Source organism: Genypterus blacodes, unplaced genomic scaffold, assembly GCF_046128005.1.
Source record: "Genypterus blacodes isolate CSIRO-AG114 ecotype Tasmania unplaced genomic scaffold, CSIRO-AGI_Gbla_v1 ptg000073l_1, whole genome shotgun sequence".
NCBI classification, from domain to species: domain Eukaryota; kingdom Metazoa; phylum Chordata; class Actinopteri; order Ophidiiformes; family Ophidiidae; genus Genypterus; species Genypterus blacodes.
Window position 1 is genome coordinate 1,399,956 of NW_027466883.1, and position 21,476 is coordinate 1,421,431.

General features: G+C 41.5%; 3 protein-coding genes across 3 annotated transcripts; all 3 read right to left on the bottom strand.

The window, feature by feature from the left end:
* Window positions 1-3,539: 3,539 nt before the first annotated feature.
* LOC143006227 (uncharacterized) lies at window positions 3,540-4,912 on the bottom strand. The gene is made up of 2 exons (XM_076157585.1): window positions 4,823-4,912; window positions 3,540-4,628 (listed from the first exon to the last, which is right to left on the bottom strand). Exon 2 carries the CDS (start codon window positions 4,617-4,619, stop codon window positions 3,738-3,740), a length of 882 nt encoding a protein of 293 aa, XP_076013700.1. The 5' UTR covers window positions 4,620-4,628; window positions 4,823-4,912; the 3' UTR covers window positions 3,540-3,737.
* A 5,790-nt stretch (window positions 4,913-10,702) lies between these two features.
* LOC143006091 (uncharacterized) lies at window positions 10,703-13,842 on the bottom strand. The gene is made up of 4 exons (XM_076157429.1): window positions 13,764-13,842; window positions 12,828-12,912; window positions 11,950-12,229; window positions 10,703-11,791 (listed from the first exon to the last, which is right to left on the bottom strand). The coding sequence occupies exons 1-4, from the start codon at window positions 13,840-13,842 to the stop codon at window positions 10,901-10,903; spliced, it is 1,335 nt and encodes a 444-aa protein (XP_076013544.1). The 3' UTR covers window positions 10,703-10,900.
* A 4,896-nt stretch (window positions 13,843-18,738) lies between these two features.
* LOC143006400 (uncharacterized) lies at window positions 18,739-20,133 on the bottom strand. The gene is made up of 2 exons (XM_076157846.1): window positions 19,986-20,133; window positions 18,739-19,827 (listed from the first exon to the last, which is right to left on the bottom strand). The coding sequence occupies exon 2, from the start codon at window positions 19,816-19,818 to the stop codon at window positions 18,937-18,939; it is 882 nt and encodes a 293-aa protein (XP_076013961.1). The 5' UTR covers window positions 19,819-19,827; window positions 19,986-20,133; the 3' UTR covers window positions 18,739-18,936.
* Between the last annotated feature and the right edge of the window lie 1,343 nt (window positions 20,134-21,476).

Below are 21,476 nucleotides of genomic sequence, written 5' to 3' on the forward strand. Positions count from 1 at the left end.
TGAAGTTTCTCCAGATGAAGTCACATACAGCATAAATATAAAAAGGCAGCTGAGTCTCAGTGACCACAGCAGAACTGATCAGAGCATCAACTCCACAGCCTCACCTTCACTGTCAGCAGTCCTGTAAGTTTATACATTTTTTTGAACTACACTCTGTGTGAACCATTCATTTTCGATTCTGTTATTAAATGTTTGAGTTTTAATTTATTCCTGGAGGAACATTCATAATTTGAGAATATTTCCATGTGTCATGGCTATGAAAAGTAAAGGGTGACGCTTTATGTCTGATTGTTTAATTCTTCATCTTTTCTTTGATCCAGGTATCCACCATGGCCAAGTACATCACACAACTCAATGTGTCAATTCATCAATCAGAAGAGGAAGAATTCAGTGCTGAAGGCTTCCAGAAAATCAATGTTAATCTGAACAAAGGGACAGGAGGAATCTAATTTTGGTACAAAACAGGTGACTGTGGAGCAATCACCAGGATTCAAACCACATCCATTCAGGGTATGGATGTTGGTTTGATCAGGGAAGGATACACCAAGATTGATTGAGAAACCTGAATGCTGGAGCAGGAGGAGACGCCATCTACTTTTGGTGCCTCAGAGGTTCCACAGATTACGACACTGCCATAGTGGACATTGATGTCACTGTAGATCAGGGGTGTCAAACTCAAATACACAGTGGGCCAAAATAAAAAACTGGGACTAAGTCGCAGGCCAGACTCCATATTTCTTGAAAAATTGACTACAATTGTGCACGTTTTCCCTTCTCTCCAGATATATGATGATCAACTTTTTCATATGGAAACATACTTAAGTTTAGCTTAAACATTAAGTCTGGAACAAGCACAGTTTAATATTATAAATGGGCTCTTATTTTGTCTTAATGCCCTTTATTGCTTTGCACAATCCACTTTGCTGCTCTAACATGTGAATTTCCCCGTTGTGGGACGAATAAAGGATTATCTTATCTTACTTTATCTCTTAACTTAAACACATGAGCAATGGATTTTCAAATAAGAGAAACATCAGTGGCATTCGTTTCTTACTTATATTTAAATAAATAAAAGAAAATACTTTTATGCCTCTCTCCATCTGGAACCTTTAAAGGTCATTTTCAATGGGAACCTTTTTTTTTCTCACAGAACAACAAAACAAGAACACCCAAAATAAAATAATAATTTCCTTCAATGAAAATCCAACAATTCAACTATTCACAGTACATGCCTTGGAGTAGCAAGACAAAAGTGCATAAAGAAAGGCTCAGTTTGCTAAACTCTGATTTACTCTGATGCACATAGATGTGTCCTGACGAACATAGAGAGCATTCGAGCAGCTTGGGGACGGAGTTGGGGAATTGTGTCTGGGATGAAATAAGGAAACAGAGTCATACGTTGAGCGTCACCGGAGTTCAATCAGCTCCATTTGAAGGTTTGTTGGTGCGCGTTTCTCGTCAACTGCAAACTGATTACTAAGCAGTCCAAACGTACATTTCTGGGCTTCAAAGTCGCCAAATCCCCGGGTAAACTCGGCGCTGAGTACGTAAAGTTATTCAGCAAACACTTGGCAACACGGAGGTAGAGATCTGCTCTTTCCTGGTTTGGCAGCACGGGAAATGGCCCAAGTTGCCTTGCAGCATCCGAGGCTCTCACAGGCACAACTGGGTTTGAAAAGCCCTCAACTCAGTGTACACGTCTGTGATGACACGGCCCCGCCCCTGAAGCTGAAGGTTGAGCACGTCGAGATGGCTCTTGATGTCACACAGAAAGCACTCGCAGAGCATTCTGGGATGTATAGTATTAGCGGTGCATGCGCTATATACCGGCGGGCCAGCTATAGACATTTGATATTATCTTGCGGGCAAAATATACACATATACATATTTACATTTGGCCCGCGGGCCTGACTTTGACACCCCTGCCTTATGTCATGAAAGATGAACCCTTCATAACAAAATATTCACACCACATTCAGTGTAAATTGGAGATTTAGTGAAAAGAGCCTGCTCCTAATGTTAATATGGGACACCATCTTTCTATATCTCTGCTCGGCCCAATGTTTTCCTTCTTCTGTGTCAAGTGTGCATGCCGTTGGCACACTTGACACAGATCAGCGTGGTTTGGGACAGGAACCCTTTCTTACCTGCAAGTGTTGTCCCAACACTGAAGACAAAATGAGTCCTCCACTGTCTGCAGATGATCTTCACTCCTAACAAAAGGCCTGGTGACAGTAGATTGTGCTGTAGAAATAGAAAGCTGCCTCGACAAAATTCGTCGGCCAGCTGATTATCCAACAATGTCTAGGTTAGTTGGAAGTTGATTTTGTGGAATCAGATATGTTGCCAGCCTTTATATGTCAACAATCTATATGCTGCAGCACAAACAGAGAAGCTATTTGGGAATCCACTTCAATAAGTGAATATATACAGTATGGAGCCGTTTGTTTGACAAAGGGAGGCCTGATTGAGCAATTAGCAAAATAATCTTAACACATTGGCACTTTAATGCAGCTGTTGAGAGCATTAATGCCACTCGTATGTCAGCCTGTTTCCATTTCACACTTGTAAAGCAAAAAGGAGCAACGGCTGAAGAGGCCTCATGATGACTTGTATACTTTTTGATTTTTATGCAGCTTTTTTTTTCTCCATCAAAAATCTCATTAATCATATTGGAGATGGGTGAAAGACAATGTAATATTTTTTCTTTGCCCAAGAACGCCAATAGCTTGTAGCGTTCACATTTCTTTGGGTGCAGAACTCTGAGCCAGACCTGCTCATTATTGGATTTTATTTCATAAAGATGAACTCTCAATACCGTCTCAGTTTGACTTGCGATTCGGTTAATTCAAGCGCTATTAGGATACTTTAACAATCTAATGTAAACTTCTTATGTCTATGTCTCATCTGCTGCTAACAAGCATTTGTACTGTTGAAGTGTTCTTGAGCAAGATGGATGCTTCTGCCAAATTCACAGTCAATTCCGGCACTGTAAAGTATATATTTGTCACAAGTCTTAACATTTCACAATAAAGCAAAGTGTATTTTTCTCACATTTTCCAGAAGTTCACTCACAGTTGGTTTGAGTTGTTCCAAACAATCTTAAACACAACACACAGAGGACGACCATCATCAATCAGTTCATGTTTTTGAATAAGAAGTTCAAACATGTAATGGAGTTCCAGATCTCTCCAGCAGATGTCAGCCTTGTACTTCCTGCTATGATCAGTCTGAAACAGGGGGACTCTCTGACTCTGCATATTGATCAGAGCTCCCAGAAGCGTAGAGCAGCAGACTGGAGTGAGAGAAACATTACGCTGCTTTTCACTCTGCCTCTGTGGTCTTAGTGTGTTTATGTGACAAGAGACAAGAGAATGATTGACAGATTCTCTTAAGGTTTGTCAACTACCTGAAGTTTGGAGTCGATATGTGGACTTTTGTTTTGATGCAATGTCCCATCTGATGAAAATAGATTGATATCACCACTGTGTCACATCAGTGAGCTAAACTGACAACAAAACATAGAAGCAGAGGCAAACTTCAGATGCTGATAAATGTTTATTGATCAGAGAAAATCAACAGAATGAATGGATACAGAGTAATAATCATTCCATGGTTACATTGATTTGAATTGATTATAAATGATGACACAATGTCCTAAAGCAAGTTTGAGCTCTGGTTAAAGCATGAAATCATTGTGAGTGCAGAACTCAGCCAGCATGAAGACTCTCAGCTCCTCAGGTAAGATAACACAGGAACTCAGGGACGCCCTCATCTCCTGCATTCAGATTCCCCTTAATGACACGGACACCAGCCGCCTGGAAAGGATGTTTGGCGCCTGGGTTGACAAGAACAGCGGTGGCCTTGATGGGGTCGAAACATCCCTCTCTCTTGGACCACAGGTACACCTTGTTACCACAGGTTCCCTCGTTGAGATTAACAGGCACAAGAGTGAGCTTCTGCTTCTGATATTGCTGATACTCATCATCAGTGGTTGAGATCTCCAGTTTGTGTAGTCCCTCCTTGGGGTCAGTGGTCTGACGGTACCAGATGAAGCTATAGATTCCACCTGCACTTCTGCTCACATCTTCATCCATACGGATGTAACCTTCCTTAAAGTTGTCTGCATCAATGCCGAAGCCATTGGTGGCAGTGACATCACAGATGTATGTTTGCTTCTCTCTCTTCACCCAGGTGTGGATCCAGTTTCCACCTACATTGCGGTTCAGATCACCGCCCACTCTCTCCCAGCCATGGGTGAACTTTGAAGCTTCAGCATTTGCATCTGCAGTGACATCAATGTCGACTATGGCAGTGTGGTAATCTGTGGAACCTCTGAAGTACCAAAGGTAGATGTCGTCTCCTCCTGCTCCAGCATTCAGGTTTTTAGCAATCTTGGTGTATCCTTCCCTGATCAAACCAACATCCATACCCTTCATGAATGTGGTTTGAATCCTGGTGATTGCTCCACAGTCACCTGTTTTGTACCAAAGGTAGATGTAGTTTCCTCCTGCCCCTTTGTTCAGATCAACATTGATTTTCTGTAAGCCGTCAGCACTGAATTCTTCCTCCTCTGATTGATTAGTTGACACTTTGAGTTCTGTGATGTACTTGGCCATGGTGGATACCTGGATCAAAGAAAAGATTAGGATTTAAACAATGAGACATAAAGCGTGACCCTTGACTTTTCCCAACCATGACACATGGAAATATTTTGAAATTATGAATGTTACACCAGGAATTAATGAAAACTGAACACTTTTGAACAGAATTGAACATTCATTGTTCACACAGCATGAAAATTAAACTTTTGCAAACTTACCAATCTGCTGACAGAGAATGTGAGGCTCTGGAGAGTTGATGTCTCAGTTGAGAGTTGATGTTACTGATGAGAGTTGATGTCTCTGATCAATTCACTGAGACTCACCTGGCTTTTTATATTGATGCTGTACATGACCACTGGAAGAAAAACAATAACTGCTTTGATTATTTAATACCTGCTTTTCCTCAAGGGGGAATTTTGTGATGAAGAACACTTTTCCTCATTGGCACAAATGTCAGGAAACACCTCTTCAAAACCATGTTGGTATTGTAGCAGCTGGCAGACCGGTGCTGGTGCAGCCTGAAGCAATAACCATATCAAAGTTTACATAAAATCTGAGAGTTTGATTGTCTATTGTTGATGTCGAGTTGATGTGTCTGAGCAATTCTGCCAAGTTCATCGAGACTCAGCTGGCTTAATATATTGATGCTGTACATGACCACTGCAATGCAACAAAACAAACATGTTTGATCATTTAAAACCTGTTTTCCCATAAGGGGAATTTTGTGATGAAGAAAACTTTTATTTCCTCGTTATCAAGTTCAGCTACCTGCATTTCCTCAATGGAAAAATGTAGGTTGGCTCATATCGCATGTCAGGCTGTGTGTGTTTGTTTGAAGCTGCAAAAACCACCATTCCCACAATCCCCTCCAAATATGCCAGTAGTACTTCAGGGGTGGTGCATTGCATGGGGTGCTTTAAATTTCGTTCAAATAAATACTTGATTAGTATGTTCATTTTTTATTTACATTACTGATGAACAAATATGGAAGCCAAAACTACATTCGCTGCGTCTTCCGTCTGGCACAAATGTCAGAAAACACCTCTTCAAAACCATGTTGGTATTGTAGCAGCCGGCAGATCGGTGCTGGAGTAGCCTGAAGCAATATCCATATCATAGTTTACATATAATCTGAGAGTTTGATTAATTAAAACCTGCAGCTCCTGAAGGGAGAATTTTGTGAAGAAGAAGAATACATTTATTTCATGGTTGCTGTGATGTTGACCGACTCGCATTTTCCTCAATGAAAGAATGCAGACTCCATACTAGCATGTCAGGGTGTTAAAAGAGAAGTTGCTCGAATGGCACAAGTTCCAGGTTTCTTTATCTGAAGTGTTTGCCTGAGCACCTGCTCAAAAAGGCAAGAAATACATCAATTTATTAATGCACGTAAGAAAGGTTCCTGAAAGTAACACTGAATTGGGGGCTGACACGATTTGGTTTTATATTTTGTTTGGTTATTTCTGGCTCTGTGCTTTGCTGTTATTTCAATTTTAGATCATTTTCCCTGCTTCATTTTGTTTTGGTCTATCAGTTGCCAGAGCACCTGTACAATTTTACTCTTGTGAAGCAAAAAGGAGCAATTGGTGAACAGGCATTTTAATTCTCTGTAGTGTTGAAGAGGCTCATGGTGACTTTGATACTTTTTGTTTATTATGGGAATTCCTTCTTCAAAATTTTCATTTATCATTTGGTGACGGTTCAAAGAAAATGTTTTTCTTTTTTGTTAAACTTATGAGCTCTTAAGCTATGTTTGATTTAATTTTGTCAAATGTTCTTTAGTATTCAAGTCAGTCATATGAATTCAAGACGTGTTTCAGTAGATGGACTGCAAACTTAACGGGATGGACTCTTTGGACCAACACAGTAAGGTTTGGTAATGTTGTCCAAACTTGCCTTTATTAACATGAACACCACAATTCCCCTGTTTGTGTCTTACAGAGGCATGGTACCTTCACCAACTCCAGTGTAGAGCTACAACTGTGGTGATTCCATTTGTATTTGTCATGATGAAAAGACAATTACCTAAAGTAAGCTCTCTAGTACCACAGGTACACCTTGTTACCAATGGTTCCCTCGTTGAGATTAACAGGGACAAGAGTGAGGTTTTGGTTTGAAAGTGCTGATACTCATCATCAGTGGTTGAGATCTCCAGTTCCTGTTGTCCCTTCTTGGGGGTCAGTGTTCTGACGGGACCAGATGAAGCTGGTAGTAGTACAGGGAGTAGACAGTCAATGTCGCTGAAGAGAGTTGATGTCTCTGTTCAATTCTGATCGGTTCACTTCGACTCAGCTGGCTTTTCACATTGATGCTGTACATGACCACTGCAATGCAACAAAACAAACATGTTTGATCATTTAAAACCTGTTTTCCCATAAGGGGAATTTTGTGATGAAGAAAACTTTTATTTCCTCGTTATCAAGTTCAGCTACCTGCATTTCCCCAATGGAAAAATGTAGGTTGGCTCATATCGCATGTTAGGGTGTGTGTGTTTGTTTGAAGCTGCAAAAACCACCATTCCCACAATCCCCTCCAAATATGCCAGTAGTAGTTCAGGGGTGGTGCATTGCATGGGGTGCTTTAAATTTCGTTCAAATAAATACTTGATTAGTATGTTCATTTTTTATTTACATTACTGATGAACAAATATGGAAGCCAAAACTACATTCGCTGCGTCTTCCGTCTGGCACAAATGTCAGAAAACACCTCTTCAAAACCATGTTGGTATTGTAGCAGCCGGCAGATCGGTGCTGGAGTAGCCTGAAGCAATATCCATATCATAGTTTACATATAATCTGAGAGTTTGATTAATTAATTTGCAGTTCCTGAAAGGAGAATTTTGTGAAGAAGAAGAATACATTTATTTCATGGTTGCTGTGATGTTGACCGACTCGCATTTTCCTCAATGAAAGAATACAGACTCCATACTAGCATGTCAGGGTGTTAAAAGAGAAGTTGCTCGAATGGCACAAGTTCCAGGTTTCTTTATCTGAAGTGTTTGCCTCAGCACCTGCTCAAAAAGGCAAGAAATACAACAATTTATTAATGCACGTAAGAAAGGTTCCTGAAAGAAGCACGTTCATGCAAAATAGCCATACGAAAGGTTTCAAATTTGGAGTTTGCCGCAACACAGATCAATACAGCACCGGTGCAGAATAAATTGTAACTAAGATGACACAGAGGTCAGATGCTCATTGTAGGAGAGAAGACTGAAGTGACAGAAACAAAACAAAAACACTCCAAACATGCATCCAAACATTCCACACGCAGATTTGCAGGTTGAGGAGGCACATTTATTACATCATTATGTACATCATTGCCAGTGTGACAGTCTGATGCTCTTATCTTCCAGCGTTGTCATAACTACATGACAGAACAACTGGGGATTCCCAACTGGGGCTCGTATGTCATCTTTGGCTTGGTCACTCTGTTCTCTGGTCTGGCACTGGGACTGGTGAGTTCTTACCACACGCCTAACCAACCCCGGTCCACAGTGGCTCTAGGTTGAATGTTCTTAGAATGCACATCAAGCGTAAGCAGTCTTTACCACCGAATTGACTTGAACTTTTGTCGTTCTCCCAGTTATTGGTGTTCATCGCCGATTTTGTGTTCCCGTCTCGCCGGTTTTCCTCTCCTGATTACTACCAGAGTGAGTTCCAGATGAGTATTCTACATTCTTGAGTTTCTCTTTTGTGTATGCATGTATAAATCACTGTGATGCTACTGGCTGTGCAGAGAAACACGCAGCGGAACAGTCGAGGTTGATCCAGGAGCAGGAGGACGAACACGAGGCGGACGCTGAGGAAGACGATGAGGAGGAAGAGGAAGAGGAGGACAGGGACCAGGAAGAGGTATGGAGGAGGAGGAGGAGAGGGTCCCCGGAGGGCCGGCCAGAACCCAGAGGACACGGATTGCCAGATGAAGCGCTGAGGAAGAGGGTGTTGGGCAACCGCGAGGAAGAGGAGGACACCTAGAGAGCCTGCTGGGAAGTGCAGACGGCCCTACCCCTGTGAGGGCAGCGCTGTGACGTCAGCGGAGTGGGAGGAGCCTTGGTCCTGAGCAGCATTGTTTACAGCAGGGAGCCCTGAAGTCCAACAGCCCCGACCCTCTGGCGGACCCCAGCAACACCTCGCTTCTTCCCTTCTCTTTCCCTCCCTCCACCTTTTGTCAACGGGAGCAGTTTGGACTCTCACCACTCTGCACGCCTGACCAGCAGGCTGCACCCGCAGGTGCAAACACTCCCGACACCTGGTTCACTTTTGGAAACACAAGGCCCGGCTGCGGTTTGGCCGTGAAGTGCGGCTGAGCTGGATTTGGCAATGTTGTTTATGCTACTATGCATTCTTTTTTTAATAGTGTGTCATCATTTGTAGATCTGAATTATTATACAAGGCTTGCGTTTGAGTTTCATGTTGTTTTATTTCTTAACACAAGTGTACGTACTGGTTATTTTATCTCCCTGCTGCTGTAGCTACAAATCCCTTATGCCGTGAAAGTTGAACCCTCCATAACAAAATATTCACACCACATTCAGTGTAAATTGGAGATTTAGTGAAAAGAGCCTGCTCCTTAATGGTATTATGGGACACCATCTTTCTACATCTCTGCTCGGCCCAATGTTTTCCCTCTTCTGTGTCAAGTGTGCATGCCGTTGGCACACTTGCATGCGATGTCAGCATGGTTTGGGACAGGAACCCTTTCTTACCTGCAAGTGTTGTCCCGACACTGAAGACAAAATGAGTCCTCCACTGTCTGCAGATGATCTTCACTCCTAACAAAAGGCCTGGTGACAGTAGATCGTGCTGTAGAAATAGAAAGCTGCCTCGACAAAATGTGTCGGCCAGCTGATTATCCAACGATGTCGGTTAGTTGAAAGTTTTTATTGTGTGGAATCAGATATGTTGCCAGCCTTTATATGTCAACAATCTATATGCTGCAGCACAAACAGAGAAGCTATTTGGGAATCCACTTCACTGAGTTAATATACACAGTATGGAGCCGTTTGTTTGACAAAGGGAGGCCTGATTGAGCAATTAGCAAAATAATCTTAACACATTGGCACTTTAATGCAGCTGTTGAGAGCATTAATGCCACTCGTATGTCAGCCTGTTTCCATTTCACACTTGTAAAGCAAAAAGGAGCAACGGCTGAAGAGGCCTCATGATGACTTGTATACTTTTTGATTTTTATGCAGCTTTTTTTTCTCCATCAAAAATCTCATTAATCATATTGGAGATGGGTGAAAGACAATGTTATATTTTTTTTTTTGCCCAAGAACGCCAATAGCTTGTAGCATTCACATTTCTTTGGGTGCAGAACTCTGAGCCAGACCTGCTCATTATTGGATTTTATTTCATTAAAGATGAACTCTCAAAACCGTCTCGGTTTGACTTGCGATTCGGTTACTTCAAGCGCTATTAGGATACTTTAACAATCTAATGTAAACTTCTTATGTCTATGTCTCATCTGCTGCTAAGAAGCATTTGTACTACTGAAGTGTCCTTGAGCAGGATGGATGCTTCTGCCAAATTCACAGTCAATTCCGGCACTATAAAGTATATATTTGTCACAAGTCTTAACATTTCACAATAAAGTAAAGTGTATTTTTCTCACATTTTCCAGAAGTTCACTCACAGTTGGTTTGAGTTGTTCCACACAATCTTAAACACAACACACAGAGGACGACCATCATCAATCAGTTCATGTTTTTGAATAATAAGTTCAAACATGTAATGGAGTTCCAGATCTCTCCAGCAGATGTCAGCCTTGTACTTCCTGCTATGATCAGTCTGAAACATGTGGACTCTCTGACTCTGCATATTGATCAGAGCTCCCAGAAGCGTAGAGCAGCAGACTGGAGTGAGAGAAACATTACGCTGCTTTTCACTCTGCCTCTGTGGTCTTAGTGTGTTTATGTGACGAGAGACAAGAGAATGATTGACAGATTCTCTTAAGGTTCGTCAACTACCTGAAGTTTGGAGTCGATATGTGGACTTTTGTTTTGATGCAATGTCCCATCTGATGAAAATAGATTGATATCACCACTGTGTCACATCAGTGAGCTAAACTGACAACAAAACATAGAAGCAGAGGCAAACTTCAGATGCTGATAAATGTTTATTGATCAGAGAAAATCAACAGAATGAATGGATACAGAGTAATAATCATTCCATGGTTACATTGATTTGAATTGATTATAAATGATGACACAATGTCATAAAGCAAGTTTGAGCTCTGGTTAAAGCATGAAATCATTGTGAGTGCAGAGCTCAGCCAGCATGAAGACTCTCAGCTCCTCAGGTATGATAACACAGGAACTCAGGGAAGCCGCAATTTCTTGCATTCAGATTCCCATCAATGACACGGACACCAGCCACCTGGAAAGGATGTTTGGCGCCTGGGTTGACTAGAACAGCGGTGGCCTTGATGGGGTCGAAACATTTATCTCTCTTGGACCACAGGTACACCTTGCTACCCCAGGTTCCCTCGTTGAGATTAACAGGCACAAGAGTGAGCTTCTGCTGCTGATATTGCTGATACTCATCATCAGTGGTTGAGATCTCCAGTGTGTGTAGTCCCTTCTTGGGGTCAGTGGTCTGACGGTACCAGATGAAGCTATAGATTCCACCTGCACTTCTGCTCACATCTTCATCCATACGGATGTAACCTTCCTTAAAGTTGTCTGCATCAATGCCGAAGCCATTGGTGGCAGTGACATCACAGATGTATGTTTGCTTCTCTCTCTTCACCCAGGTGTGGATCCAGTTTCCACCTACATTGCGGTTCAGATCACCGCCCACTCTCTCCCAGCCATGGGTGAACTTTGAAGCTTCAGCATTTGCATCTGCAGTGACATCAATGTCGACTATGGCAGTGTCGTAATCTGTGGAACCTCGGAAGTACCAAAGGTAGATGTGGTCTCCTCCTGCTCCAGCATTCAGGTTTTTAGCAATCTTGGTGTATCCTTCCCTGATCAAACCAACATCCATACCCTTCATGAATGTGGTTTGAATCCTGGTGATTGCTCCACAGTCACCTGTTTTGTACCAAAGGTAGATGGAGTTTCCTCCTGCGTGTTTGTTCAGATTAACATTGATTTTCAGGAAGCCTTCAGCACTGAATTCTTCCTCCTCTGATTGATTAGTTGACACTTTGAGTTCTGTGATGTACTTGGCCATGGTGGATACCTGGATCAAAGAAAAGATCACAATCAGGACACATGGAAATAATGTCAAATTGTTAATGTGCCTCCAGGAATAAATGAAAACTGAAATACTTTATGTTAATAACTGAATCATACATTTATGGTTCGAACAGCGTAGAAAATCCACTTTTGTAAACTTACACGTCTGCTGACAGTGAATGTGAGGCTGTGGAGAGTTGATGTCTCTGTGGAGAGTTGATGTCTCTGTGGAGAGTTGATGTCTCTGTGGAGAGTTGATGTCTCTGTGGAGAGTTGATGTCTCTGTGGTGACTTGATGTCTCTGTGGAGAGTTGATGTCTCTGTGGAGAGTTGATGTCTCTGTGGAGAGTTGATGTCTCTGTGGAGAGTTGATGTCTCTGTGGAGAGTTGATGTCTCTGTGGAGAGTTGATGCTGAGACTGAGACTCAGCTGCCTTTTTATACTGATGCCCACATGAATTCTTGGCAACAGGTGAGGTTTTCTCTAGAAACTTATCTCCTCAAATTGATGGCGGGTAGCAGTTAATGATATCGCGACATTGAATGAGACAGAATTCGTTGGAAACTCATAAACTCACTGTTCCACCCTCTCACGTCAAAGAATGACTGAGCTGCAACATATTTCAGGCTCAAAGGTCCTTACCCTAAGTTCTTAATTAGTACTTTTATAAGTGGAGTATATGTAGTTTAACAGTACAGTAGGAGAGTGTCATATTGTGTGATGGGGGATTCAGTGTTAGAATTACTTTGAAATTGTGTAAATAATTATAAATCAAAATACAGGAGAGCAAGGTGACAGTATATGTATATATATAAATAACACTCATAACACACACTCACTCACTCACTCACTCACTCACTCACTCACAGAAAGACAAAAATACACATAACTGATGGGAAAAGAACCAGAAACAAAAGACAATGATGTTGCTGTGAGAATAAAAAGATAAAGTATTAACCCACACGGCTAAAGTGCTTAAAGATGAACTAATAAAGAATGTTCAAACTATAATCAAAAAGCGCAGTGTGTCAGCAACGCACAACAAGGAGCTGCCCAATGATGGGAAGAGAGTGAGTGAAAGACCGGCCCAACCTATAATCAGCACCAGCACCAGCATGACGCGGCCTGTAGGGGAGACAGAGAGACAACAGCGAAGATGAATGATGGTTCACTTTACTTTAGTTTGAATAAATTCCTGAGTAAGAGCTAAAGAAGAACAAACACAAACTCCATCACAGTTTCACACAATGAGTATATTGCAGACAATAACCTACAGCCGTACAGCCATGACACACAACAAAATGAAAAACATGAATCAAATGTGCAATTAAAACACAGTGACATGACATGAAAGTGGAGGAATCGTGACATTGTAAAATAACAACAAATGAACATCAGTGGCTACATGACTTTTACTCAAGTATGTTTTCTAATTTAAGTCCTTTTTGATTACGATTCCTGTTTGATCTCCACTTGGCAACAGGTGTACTTTTCTCAAGAAACTTATTTCCTCAAAGTTTACAATGGGTAGCAGTTAATGTTATTGCGACATTAAATCAGACTGAATTCATTGAAACTGGTAAACTCCCTCTCACATCAATGAATGACTGAGCTGCAAGGTATTTCAGGCTCAAAGGTCAAGCTTCTTCCAGCTTCTTCAAGCTTCTTCAAGCTTCAAGGTACTTTATCCACCAAAGCCAATTTCACTCCAAAATGCTGTGCTCCTCCCCAGCTTACCTCAGATTATTAGATTTAATCAAAGCTTTCTACGAGTATTGCAACTTTCTGAATGTAGTAATCTTCTCTTACAGCAACAATAACATCAACAGAGGTCAGCAGATAGCATAAAGGGACTCGCACACAGATAAACATTCTGATACCACACGTCCGTGTTGTACATCTTCCAAAACATTTTCTTAGTTTTGGGTTGCTGCTGACGTGGTGATGTTTGTGGGAAGGTATCCATATGTATTCACGATGGAGCAGCACACTGCCAGTGTGGCACGTTCTCATAACAGTGAAGGAGATGACGAAGGAGATGATGGGTGAGACCATCAACTACACTGGTAAGATGCAGCAAATACGAGTATTTGTTTGAAAATCCAAAATATCCCTCTAAGAGGATATTACAGAAGCATTGTATGTTTCCACATTCTGATCGTCCCACAGTTACTGTTTACTAAGTAAACGCCTCAAAGTAAACTTTACTTTGAGGTGTCTGTAGTTTATTGATGTGAAAGGATGTAACAGGGAATCCATGAGTTTCCAAGGAATTCAGTCTCCTTCAATGTTGCAATACCTTTACTGCCACACACCGTAAACTTTGAACCCTAGGGATGATTTACTTTCTATAGAAATCCACACATCTCACAAAAAACTCTTTATTGGCATCAGGTATGTCTTCCTCATCCTTTTTCATCCTCCTTCTCTTCACCTTTTCCTTTCATATAAGAAAACAGATTACCTTAGTACTTTAGTTGGCATTTCATCAAACTGAAGTAGACGCCTGTTATCGCAAGGCAGGGCAATTTTATTTATATGGCACATTTCAGCAGCAAAGCAATTCAAAATGCTTTACAATAAAATAAGATAAAAGTATCAGGAAAAGAAAAGGACACTTAGACACGATTAAAAACAGAAAAATGTAAAGAAAATAGAAAACTAGTTTCCCCCGTAGTTGTTTTACTTTGATTTACGTCTCGTAGGTTGTTTTGTTATACACCTTTAAGTCCCGGTTGCTTGCTTATTTTGAATAAAATACCTTTTCTTTCAAAGGATTTCCATTTTATCTCTGTTTTGAATAAGATGGGTGACCTTCTCTGGTGCTTTAATGCACTCCAGTGGCCTCCCAACATCTTTGGCTCTATTGTTGCACTGCATGGTAAAGCTAAGGAAGTCATGGTCGCGCTTCCCTCGCAGCACAGTCCAAAGTACGACTTGTTAAAAGCTGCAAACTCACACTCATACCACATAGTGCCAGAGGCCTATCTGCAAAAAATTTCAAACCCTCATATTAAACAGTTACTGCAATGAGGAGTTACTGTTTGTTCCTATTTTGCCAAATGGATGTTTATAATCCATCTGTAGTCATTTTGCAGATCTCAGCATGTACACAGTAATTTACTTTTTCACTCAATTTCAGTTTATTTTACTACAATACATTGATGAATTCAAAATTGTGCAAATTCATACGTGCTGATATTGTGCTCACACCCATAGTCGACATTGATGTCACTGAAGATGCAAATGCTGAAGCTTCAAAGTTCACCCATGGTTGGGAGAGAGTGGGCTGTGATCTGAACCCCGATGTATGTGGAACGTGGATCCACACCTGAGTGAAGAGAGAGAAACAAACATTTATTTGGGATGTCACTGCCACTTATGACTTTGGCGTTGATGCAGACAACTCTAGGAAGGTAACATTGGTATGGATGAAGATGTGAGCAGAGATGCTGGTGGAATGAAGAGCTTCATCTGGTACCTTCAGACCACTGACCCTAAGAAGAGACTACAGGAACTGGAAGCACTGATGATGAGTATCAGTGACACGCAAACGCTTATCAGCATCTGAGGTTTGCCTCTGTGCATAGGTTTTTGTCAAAAAAAGAAATAACAAGATATATATTTACACAGTATATACATATATACAGTATATGTGCATAACTGAGTTGCATGTACACAGAATATGTTTCTGAATATTTCAAGCAAACTGGATAGAAACCCTCCTGCATCGCTCACTGACACGCTGTGCTGTACCACACAAAGCAGGAGGAGGGCAGTGTTGATACACGACTGAGGCTGTCGCAGGCTGTTCATCACAAAACACAACTCACTCACAATAAAATGTTTTCTGTGGACAGCAGCTCATTCACACATTTTCATTCAGATTTGCCCAACAGTTTGAACAAAGATGGCTGAGATGATTTATTGTAATGAATATTTTACTAAATATGTAAACCATTAATTTACAATGAAGTAGTTCTACTTTTATTTTTTACTTGATCGGAAAATTATCCAGTGACTCCATCAATGAATTCTCCATCTTGGTCCTCTATCAGCCCTAATCCAGCAGGTTTTCTATCATACCATGTTCTGAAACGCTTCCACCTGTTACTCCAAGTTGCTCTCAGGAACTTGGACTATCAGGTGGTAACATGGCAGGACAGAGATTCTGCTGGATTAAGGGCCCACTGAGGACTGGGTTGAACAATTATTAATGATAAACTGTGCATCAATGATTGCAGCTAATTGCACACAATGAATTGGACCACAGTCCAAAACATGATAGACACACCAAAGGTAATATTGGAAGGCATCATCAGCACGTTTCTGACCCTGGATTATAGGAGGAGCCATTTTGCAGAGTGGATCTCTAATAAGTGCTGTCATGGTACCTTGAGCAGCATTCTGCATGCTCTGTTTAGCAAGGGTTAAACTCTCCACATACAGTGAAGGCAGACGGCTGCACTGCTGCTTTAGTTCCTGTCCTCCTTCATTTAGCCCGATCTGGCCCATTTGCCCCCATATTGTCACCATGCTTTACAGCTCATACATCTGAAAGCATAGGGACATATATTTATTTATTTTTTATCACGTCATAAAATTTAAGAATGTACTGAAAAAGGTTCAAAGTTTCATTTTATCTGAGCCATTGGCAGATTTGTTTGCGTGATATGAGAGCGACACAGGTTCTCACTGAGAATACGCAGGCAGGGTTCTGCAGTAGCAAGGTGGTCTTTGAGTTGGTCTCGCCATCTTCTGTCCATTTTTATTAAGGAGCATCCTGAACCTTTTCCACCTCAGTGGTGAGCAGCCAACCACAAGCACAAACAGAAACTCTCCTGGTCTGGTTTCCCACACTTCTCTCTACTCTGTTTCCATCCTCTGTTTCAAGATTCATGTCATTCTATAAATCAATCCAATTCCCATTTTAGCAACTTCATTTTTGTGTGATATGACTGTTTTCGCGTGGTCATCATGGAAATTATATCTCCATCAACAAGGCAAGGGTTTACATTATAAATGATGAGTTTGATTGTTGTTTGGAAGCTTCATTTTATATGGAGGAGGAACACTAGGTCCTATAGTCACTAGATCCAGGCTATACCAGTCATTTAGAATGTTCTGGCCCTCAAGCACATGGAGCCCCACGTGCTCCACCCTGGTCACTTTCATGCCACTGTCTGTTGGCATCAGCCCTATGCCTAATTTGAACACAAGGTCCCTACCCAGAAGATTTGGACACTGGAGCTGTCAATAGTTCAACTGTGCTTTGTCCTGTGGTTGATCTGACTCACTCTATTTGACTTAAGCAAATGTGGTAACCCTGCCTATTGGCAGATATTACAGTGCTACACGCCCCAGAATCACACAGAAAAGGTGCTGCTTTTCCTTGATAATTCAATCTCAAGTCAACATTCTCTAAATTTAAAATGTCTCTTTCCTCTCTATCAACCTCAGCATCAGTGTCATGTGTATGTATGCATTCAACATGACCTGATTCATCGTCTGAGTTGGCAGGTGCGGTCATTCATGCGCTCCAGGGTCCCCCTCCTCCTCCTCCTCCTCCTCCTCCTCCTCCTCCTCCTCCTGCAGCACCGGCCCTCTGTCTCTTTTCTTTTTTCTAGATATTTCAGTTCCTCAGCAAACTTTTCAACAAGACCTCTGCATCTATCCAAATTAAAAAGAATTTACAGAGCTGTTTTGATTCCTGTTGAGTTTGGTTCGTGGATCTCATCACCCTGCTCCTCTTCCAAACAGACTCTGGCCTCTCAATTCTCCAACCTCTTAATTCTCCCCTAAACCTGTGCGGTGGAGGGGAGGATGTCTTTGTTCAGGAGTCCCAGACCCCCCAGTCCCCTTTTTTAGGTCCAAACCTGGAAGGAGAGCGGAGATCTTGAAATCCGACTACAAGAACCAAGTTGTTAGGAAAATTACTCAGAATCTTTGGTGGGAAATTGGCATTAGTGGATAAGGTACATTAAAGCTTGAATAAGCTTGAGTAAAAATGGACATATTGCATTGAAAAATGACAATCAATTAGAAAACATGCTTGAATAGAAATCATTTCACCACTGAGGTTAATTTGTTCATTTTACAATCTCATGATTCCTCCACTTAGCACTCTGTTTCCACTTTCACAACACAAAGCTTTTATTTTTTTTTTTTATGTGCTACTCCTACAACTGACTGAGAAGTTCATTACAAAATGACGACAATGAAATACAAGGTGTAATTGGCTTGTGGAGGCTAAAAAACTGCACTTTCATTCAAGGCACGTCGCTGTCATTACTGCAATTTGTTGATTAATTTATAAGACTCATTAAATGAGAGGTCGATTTAAAGAGGCTGGGTATCTGGACTAGTGGATCCAGAGGACAATGATCCCTTCCCCCTGTTAGGCAACATTCTGAGTCATGACAAACTTTGACCGCAAAGTTAAAAACCTAAAGGCTGTTTAAAATGTGGACATGCCACGATAAGCAAAGGGTATTTTTCGGAGATCTTCCAGAAGCAGCAGCAGTGACACAACACACAGAGGACGATCAACATCAATCAGTTCATGTTTTTCAATCGTGTTCAAACTTGTAATGGAGTTCCAGATCTCTCCAGTAGATGTCAGCCTTGTACTTCCTGCTATGATCAGACTGAAACATGTGGACTCTCTCTGACTCTGCATATTGATCAGAGCTCCCAGAAGCGTAGAGGAGCAGACTGGAGTGAGAGAAACATTACGCTGCTTTTCACTCTGCCTCTCTGGTTTTAGTGTGTTTATGTGACAATAGAATGATTGACAGATTCTCTGAAGGTTTGTCAACAACCTGAAGTTTGGAGTCGATATGTGGACTTTTGTTTTGATGCAATGTCCCATCTGATGAAAATAGATTGATATCACCACTGTGTCACATCAGTGAGCTAAACTGACAACAAAACATAGAAGCAGAGGCAAACTTCAGATGCTGATAAATGTTTATTGATCAGAGAAAATCAACAGAATGAATGGATACAGAGTAATAATCATTCCATGGTTACATTGATTTGAATTGATTATAAATGATGACACAATGTCATAAAGCAAGTTTGAGCTCTGGTTAAAGCATGAAATCATTGTGAGTGCAGAACTCAGCCAGCATGAAGACTCTCAGCTCCTCAGGTAAGATAACACAGGAACTCAGGGAAGCCGCAATTTCCTGCATTCAGATTCCCAGCAATGACACGGACACCAGCCACCTGGAAAGGATGTATGGCGCCTGGGTTGACTAGAACAACGGTGGCCTTGATGGGTTTGAAACATCCCTCTCTCTTGGACCACAGGTACACCTTGTTACCCCAGGTTCCCTCGTTGAGATTAACAGGCACAAGAGTGAGCTTTCGCTGCTGATATTGCTGATACTCATCATCAGTGGTTGAGATCTCCAGTGTGTGTAGTCCCTTCTTGGGGTCAGTGGTCTGACGGTACCAGATGAAGCTATACATTCCACCTGCACCTCTGCTCACATCTTCATCCATACGGATGTAACCTTCCTTAAAGTTGTCTGCATCAATGCCGAAGCCATTGGTGGCAGTGACATCACAGATGTATGTTTGCTTCTCTCTCTTCACCCAGGTGTGGATCCAGTTTCCACCTACATTGCGGTTCAGATCACCGCCCACTCTCTCCCAGCCATGGGTGAACTTTGAAGCTTCAGCATTTGCATCTACAGTGACATCAATGTCCACTATGGCAGTGTCGTACTCTGTGGAACCTCTGAAGTACCAAAGGTAGATGTCGTCTCCTCCTGCTCCAGCATTCAGGTTTTTAGCAATCTTGGTGTATCCTTCCCTGATCAAACCAACATCCATACCCTGAATGAATGTGGTTTGAATCCTGGTGATTGCTCCACAGTCACCTTTTTTGTACCAAAGGTAGATGGAGTTTCCTCCTGCTCCTTTGTTCAGATCAACATTGATTTTCTGGAAGCCTCCAGCACTGAGTTTTTCCTCCTCTGATTGATTAGTTGACACTTTGAGTTCTGTGATGTACTTGCCCATGGTGGATACCTGGATCAAAGAAAAGATCACAACCAGGACACATGGAAATATGGTCAAATTGTTAATGTGCCTCCAGGATTAAATGAAAACTGAAATACTTTATGATAATAACTGAATCATACATTTATGGTTCGAACAGCGTAAAAAATCCACTTTTGTAAACTTACACGTCTGCTGACAGTGAACGTGAGTCTGTGGAGAGTTGATGTCTCTGTGGAGAGTTGATGTCTCTGTGGAGAGTTGATGTCTCTGTGGAGAGTTGATGTCTCTGTGGAGAGTTGATGTCTCTGTGGGGAGTTGATGTCTCTGTGGGGAGTTGATGCTGAGACTGAGACTCAGCTGCCTTTTTATACTGATGCCCACATGAATTCTTGGCAACAGGTGAGGTTTTCTCTAGAAACTTATCTCCTCAAATTTTAAGGTGGGTCACAATTAATGTTATCGCAACATTGAATGAGACAGAATTCGTTGGAAACTTTTCAGCTGAAAGGCAGTTCAAACAGTTTTGTGTGTGTGTATTTGAAAGCATTTGTTTGATGTGGGAAGGCAAAGTTTGATTTAGATATATGTTTGCATGGGCTTGGGTTTGCTCACTATTCCAATAACCAAGACTTAATATTATAGCTTGTTCTCGTACCGCGCTCCTTTTCTTTGGAATGAACTTCCTGCACTTGTTGCAGATGCAAATTCTCTTGCGATCTTTAAAAACACCCATTTCTATGCCGTACTTTAAATGTAACTGAATTGCTGATAAACAGGAGGTGAACAAAGTCTCTTTTTGCAGAAGACTGCTTAACTAGCCTATGTTTAGTTTAGGTTTACCTTAATTTGTCTGGATGTAGTTAGTTAGTTAGGATGGAGCATAGCAGCTGATTCTTTCTTTCTCTTGCTATTCTCTCCTTCTTGACTGTCCATTTTTATCCTTCAACATGATAACGACCCTGAGAGTGGACCTATGGAAACTACCAGCTGAGAAGTATAGTGGTTTCATTCATAGAGAGAAAGAGCTTGATTCCAGTGAAAATCACAATGTTGTGTTTTTGTATTCACAATTTACTCAAATCATTAATGGAAAAGTACTAGAAGCTGATGTTACATAACCTGAGCTTGCTCATCATATTAACTTTGCCTGTACCAGTTGTTAGTCTACTGCAGCTATTCAGACTGACACTGTTTGCTGTTATGCCCATGCTTGCAAAAAACATGAAAGACACTCTTGGTGAAATGTTCACTGATTCCATCTCCGGTTTCAAAAGCGGAAGCTCTACCCACTGAGCTATTGCCTCCTTGTGAGGCCCTGCCCTTCCTTATTTTCTCCCAATGTCAGGGGTTTCTTATTTTTCAGTTTATCTGTTTCCTTGTGTCTTCTGTGTCTGTATGCTCTTTGATGAAATCAGTCCTTCAGTTAGCTTTGTGTTGGTCTGCGATTGGGTCCAGCCTGTTCCAAGACGTTACACTTTGTTTCCATCAATTTTAGTCTTGTGCTTGTTGAAAATTAACACAACAAGGAAGTGAGAGTATGATAAATGGATGGCTGAAGTTTCTCCAGATGAAGTCACATACAGCATAAATATAAAAAGGCAGCTGAGTCTCAGTGACCACAGCAGAACTGATCAGAGCATCAACTCCACAGCCTCACCTTCACTGTCAGCAGTCCT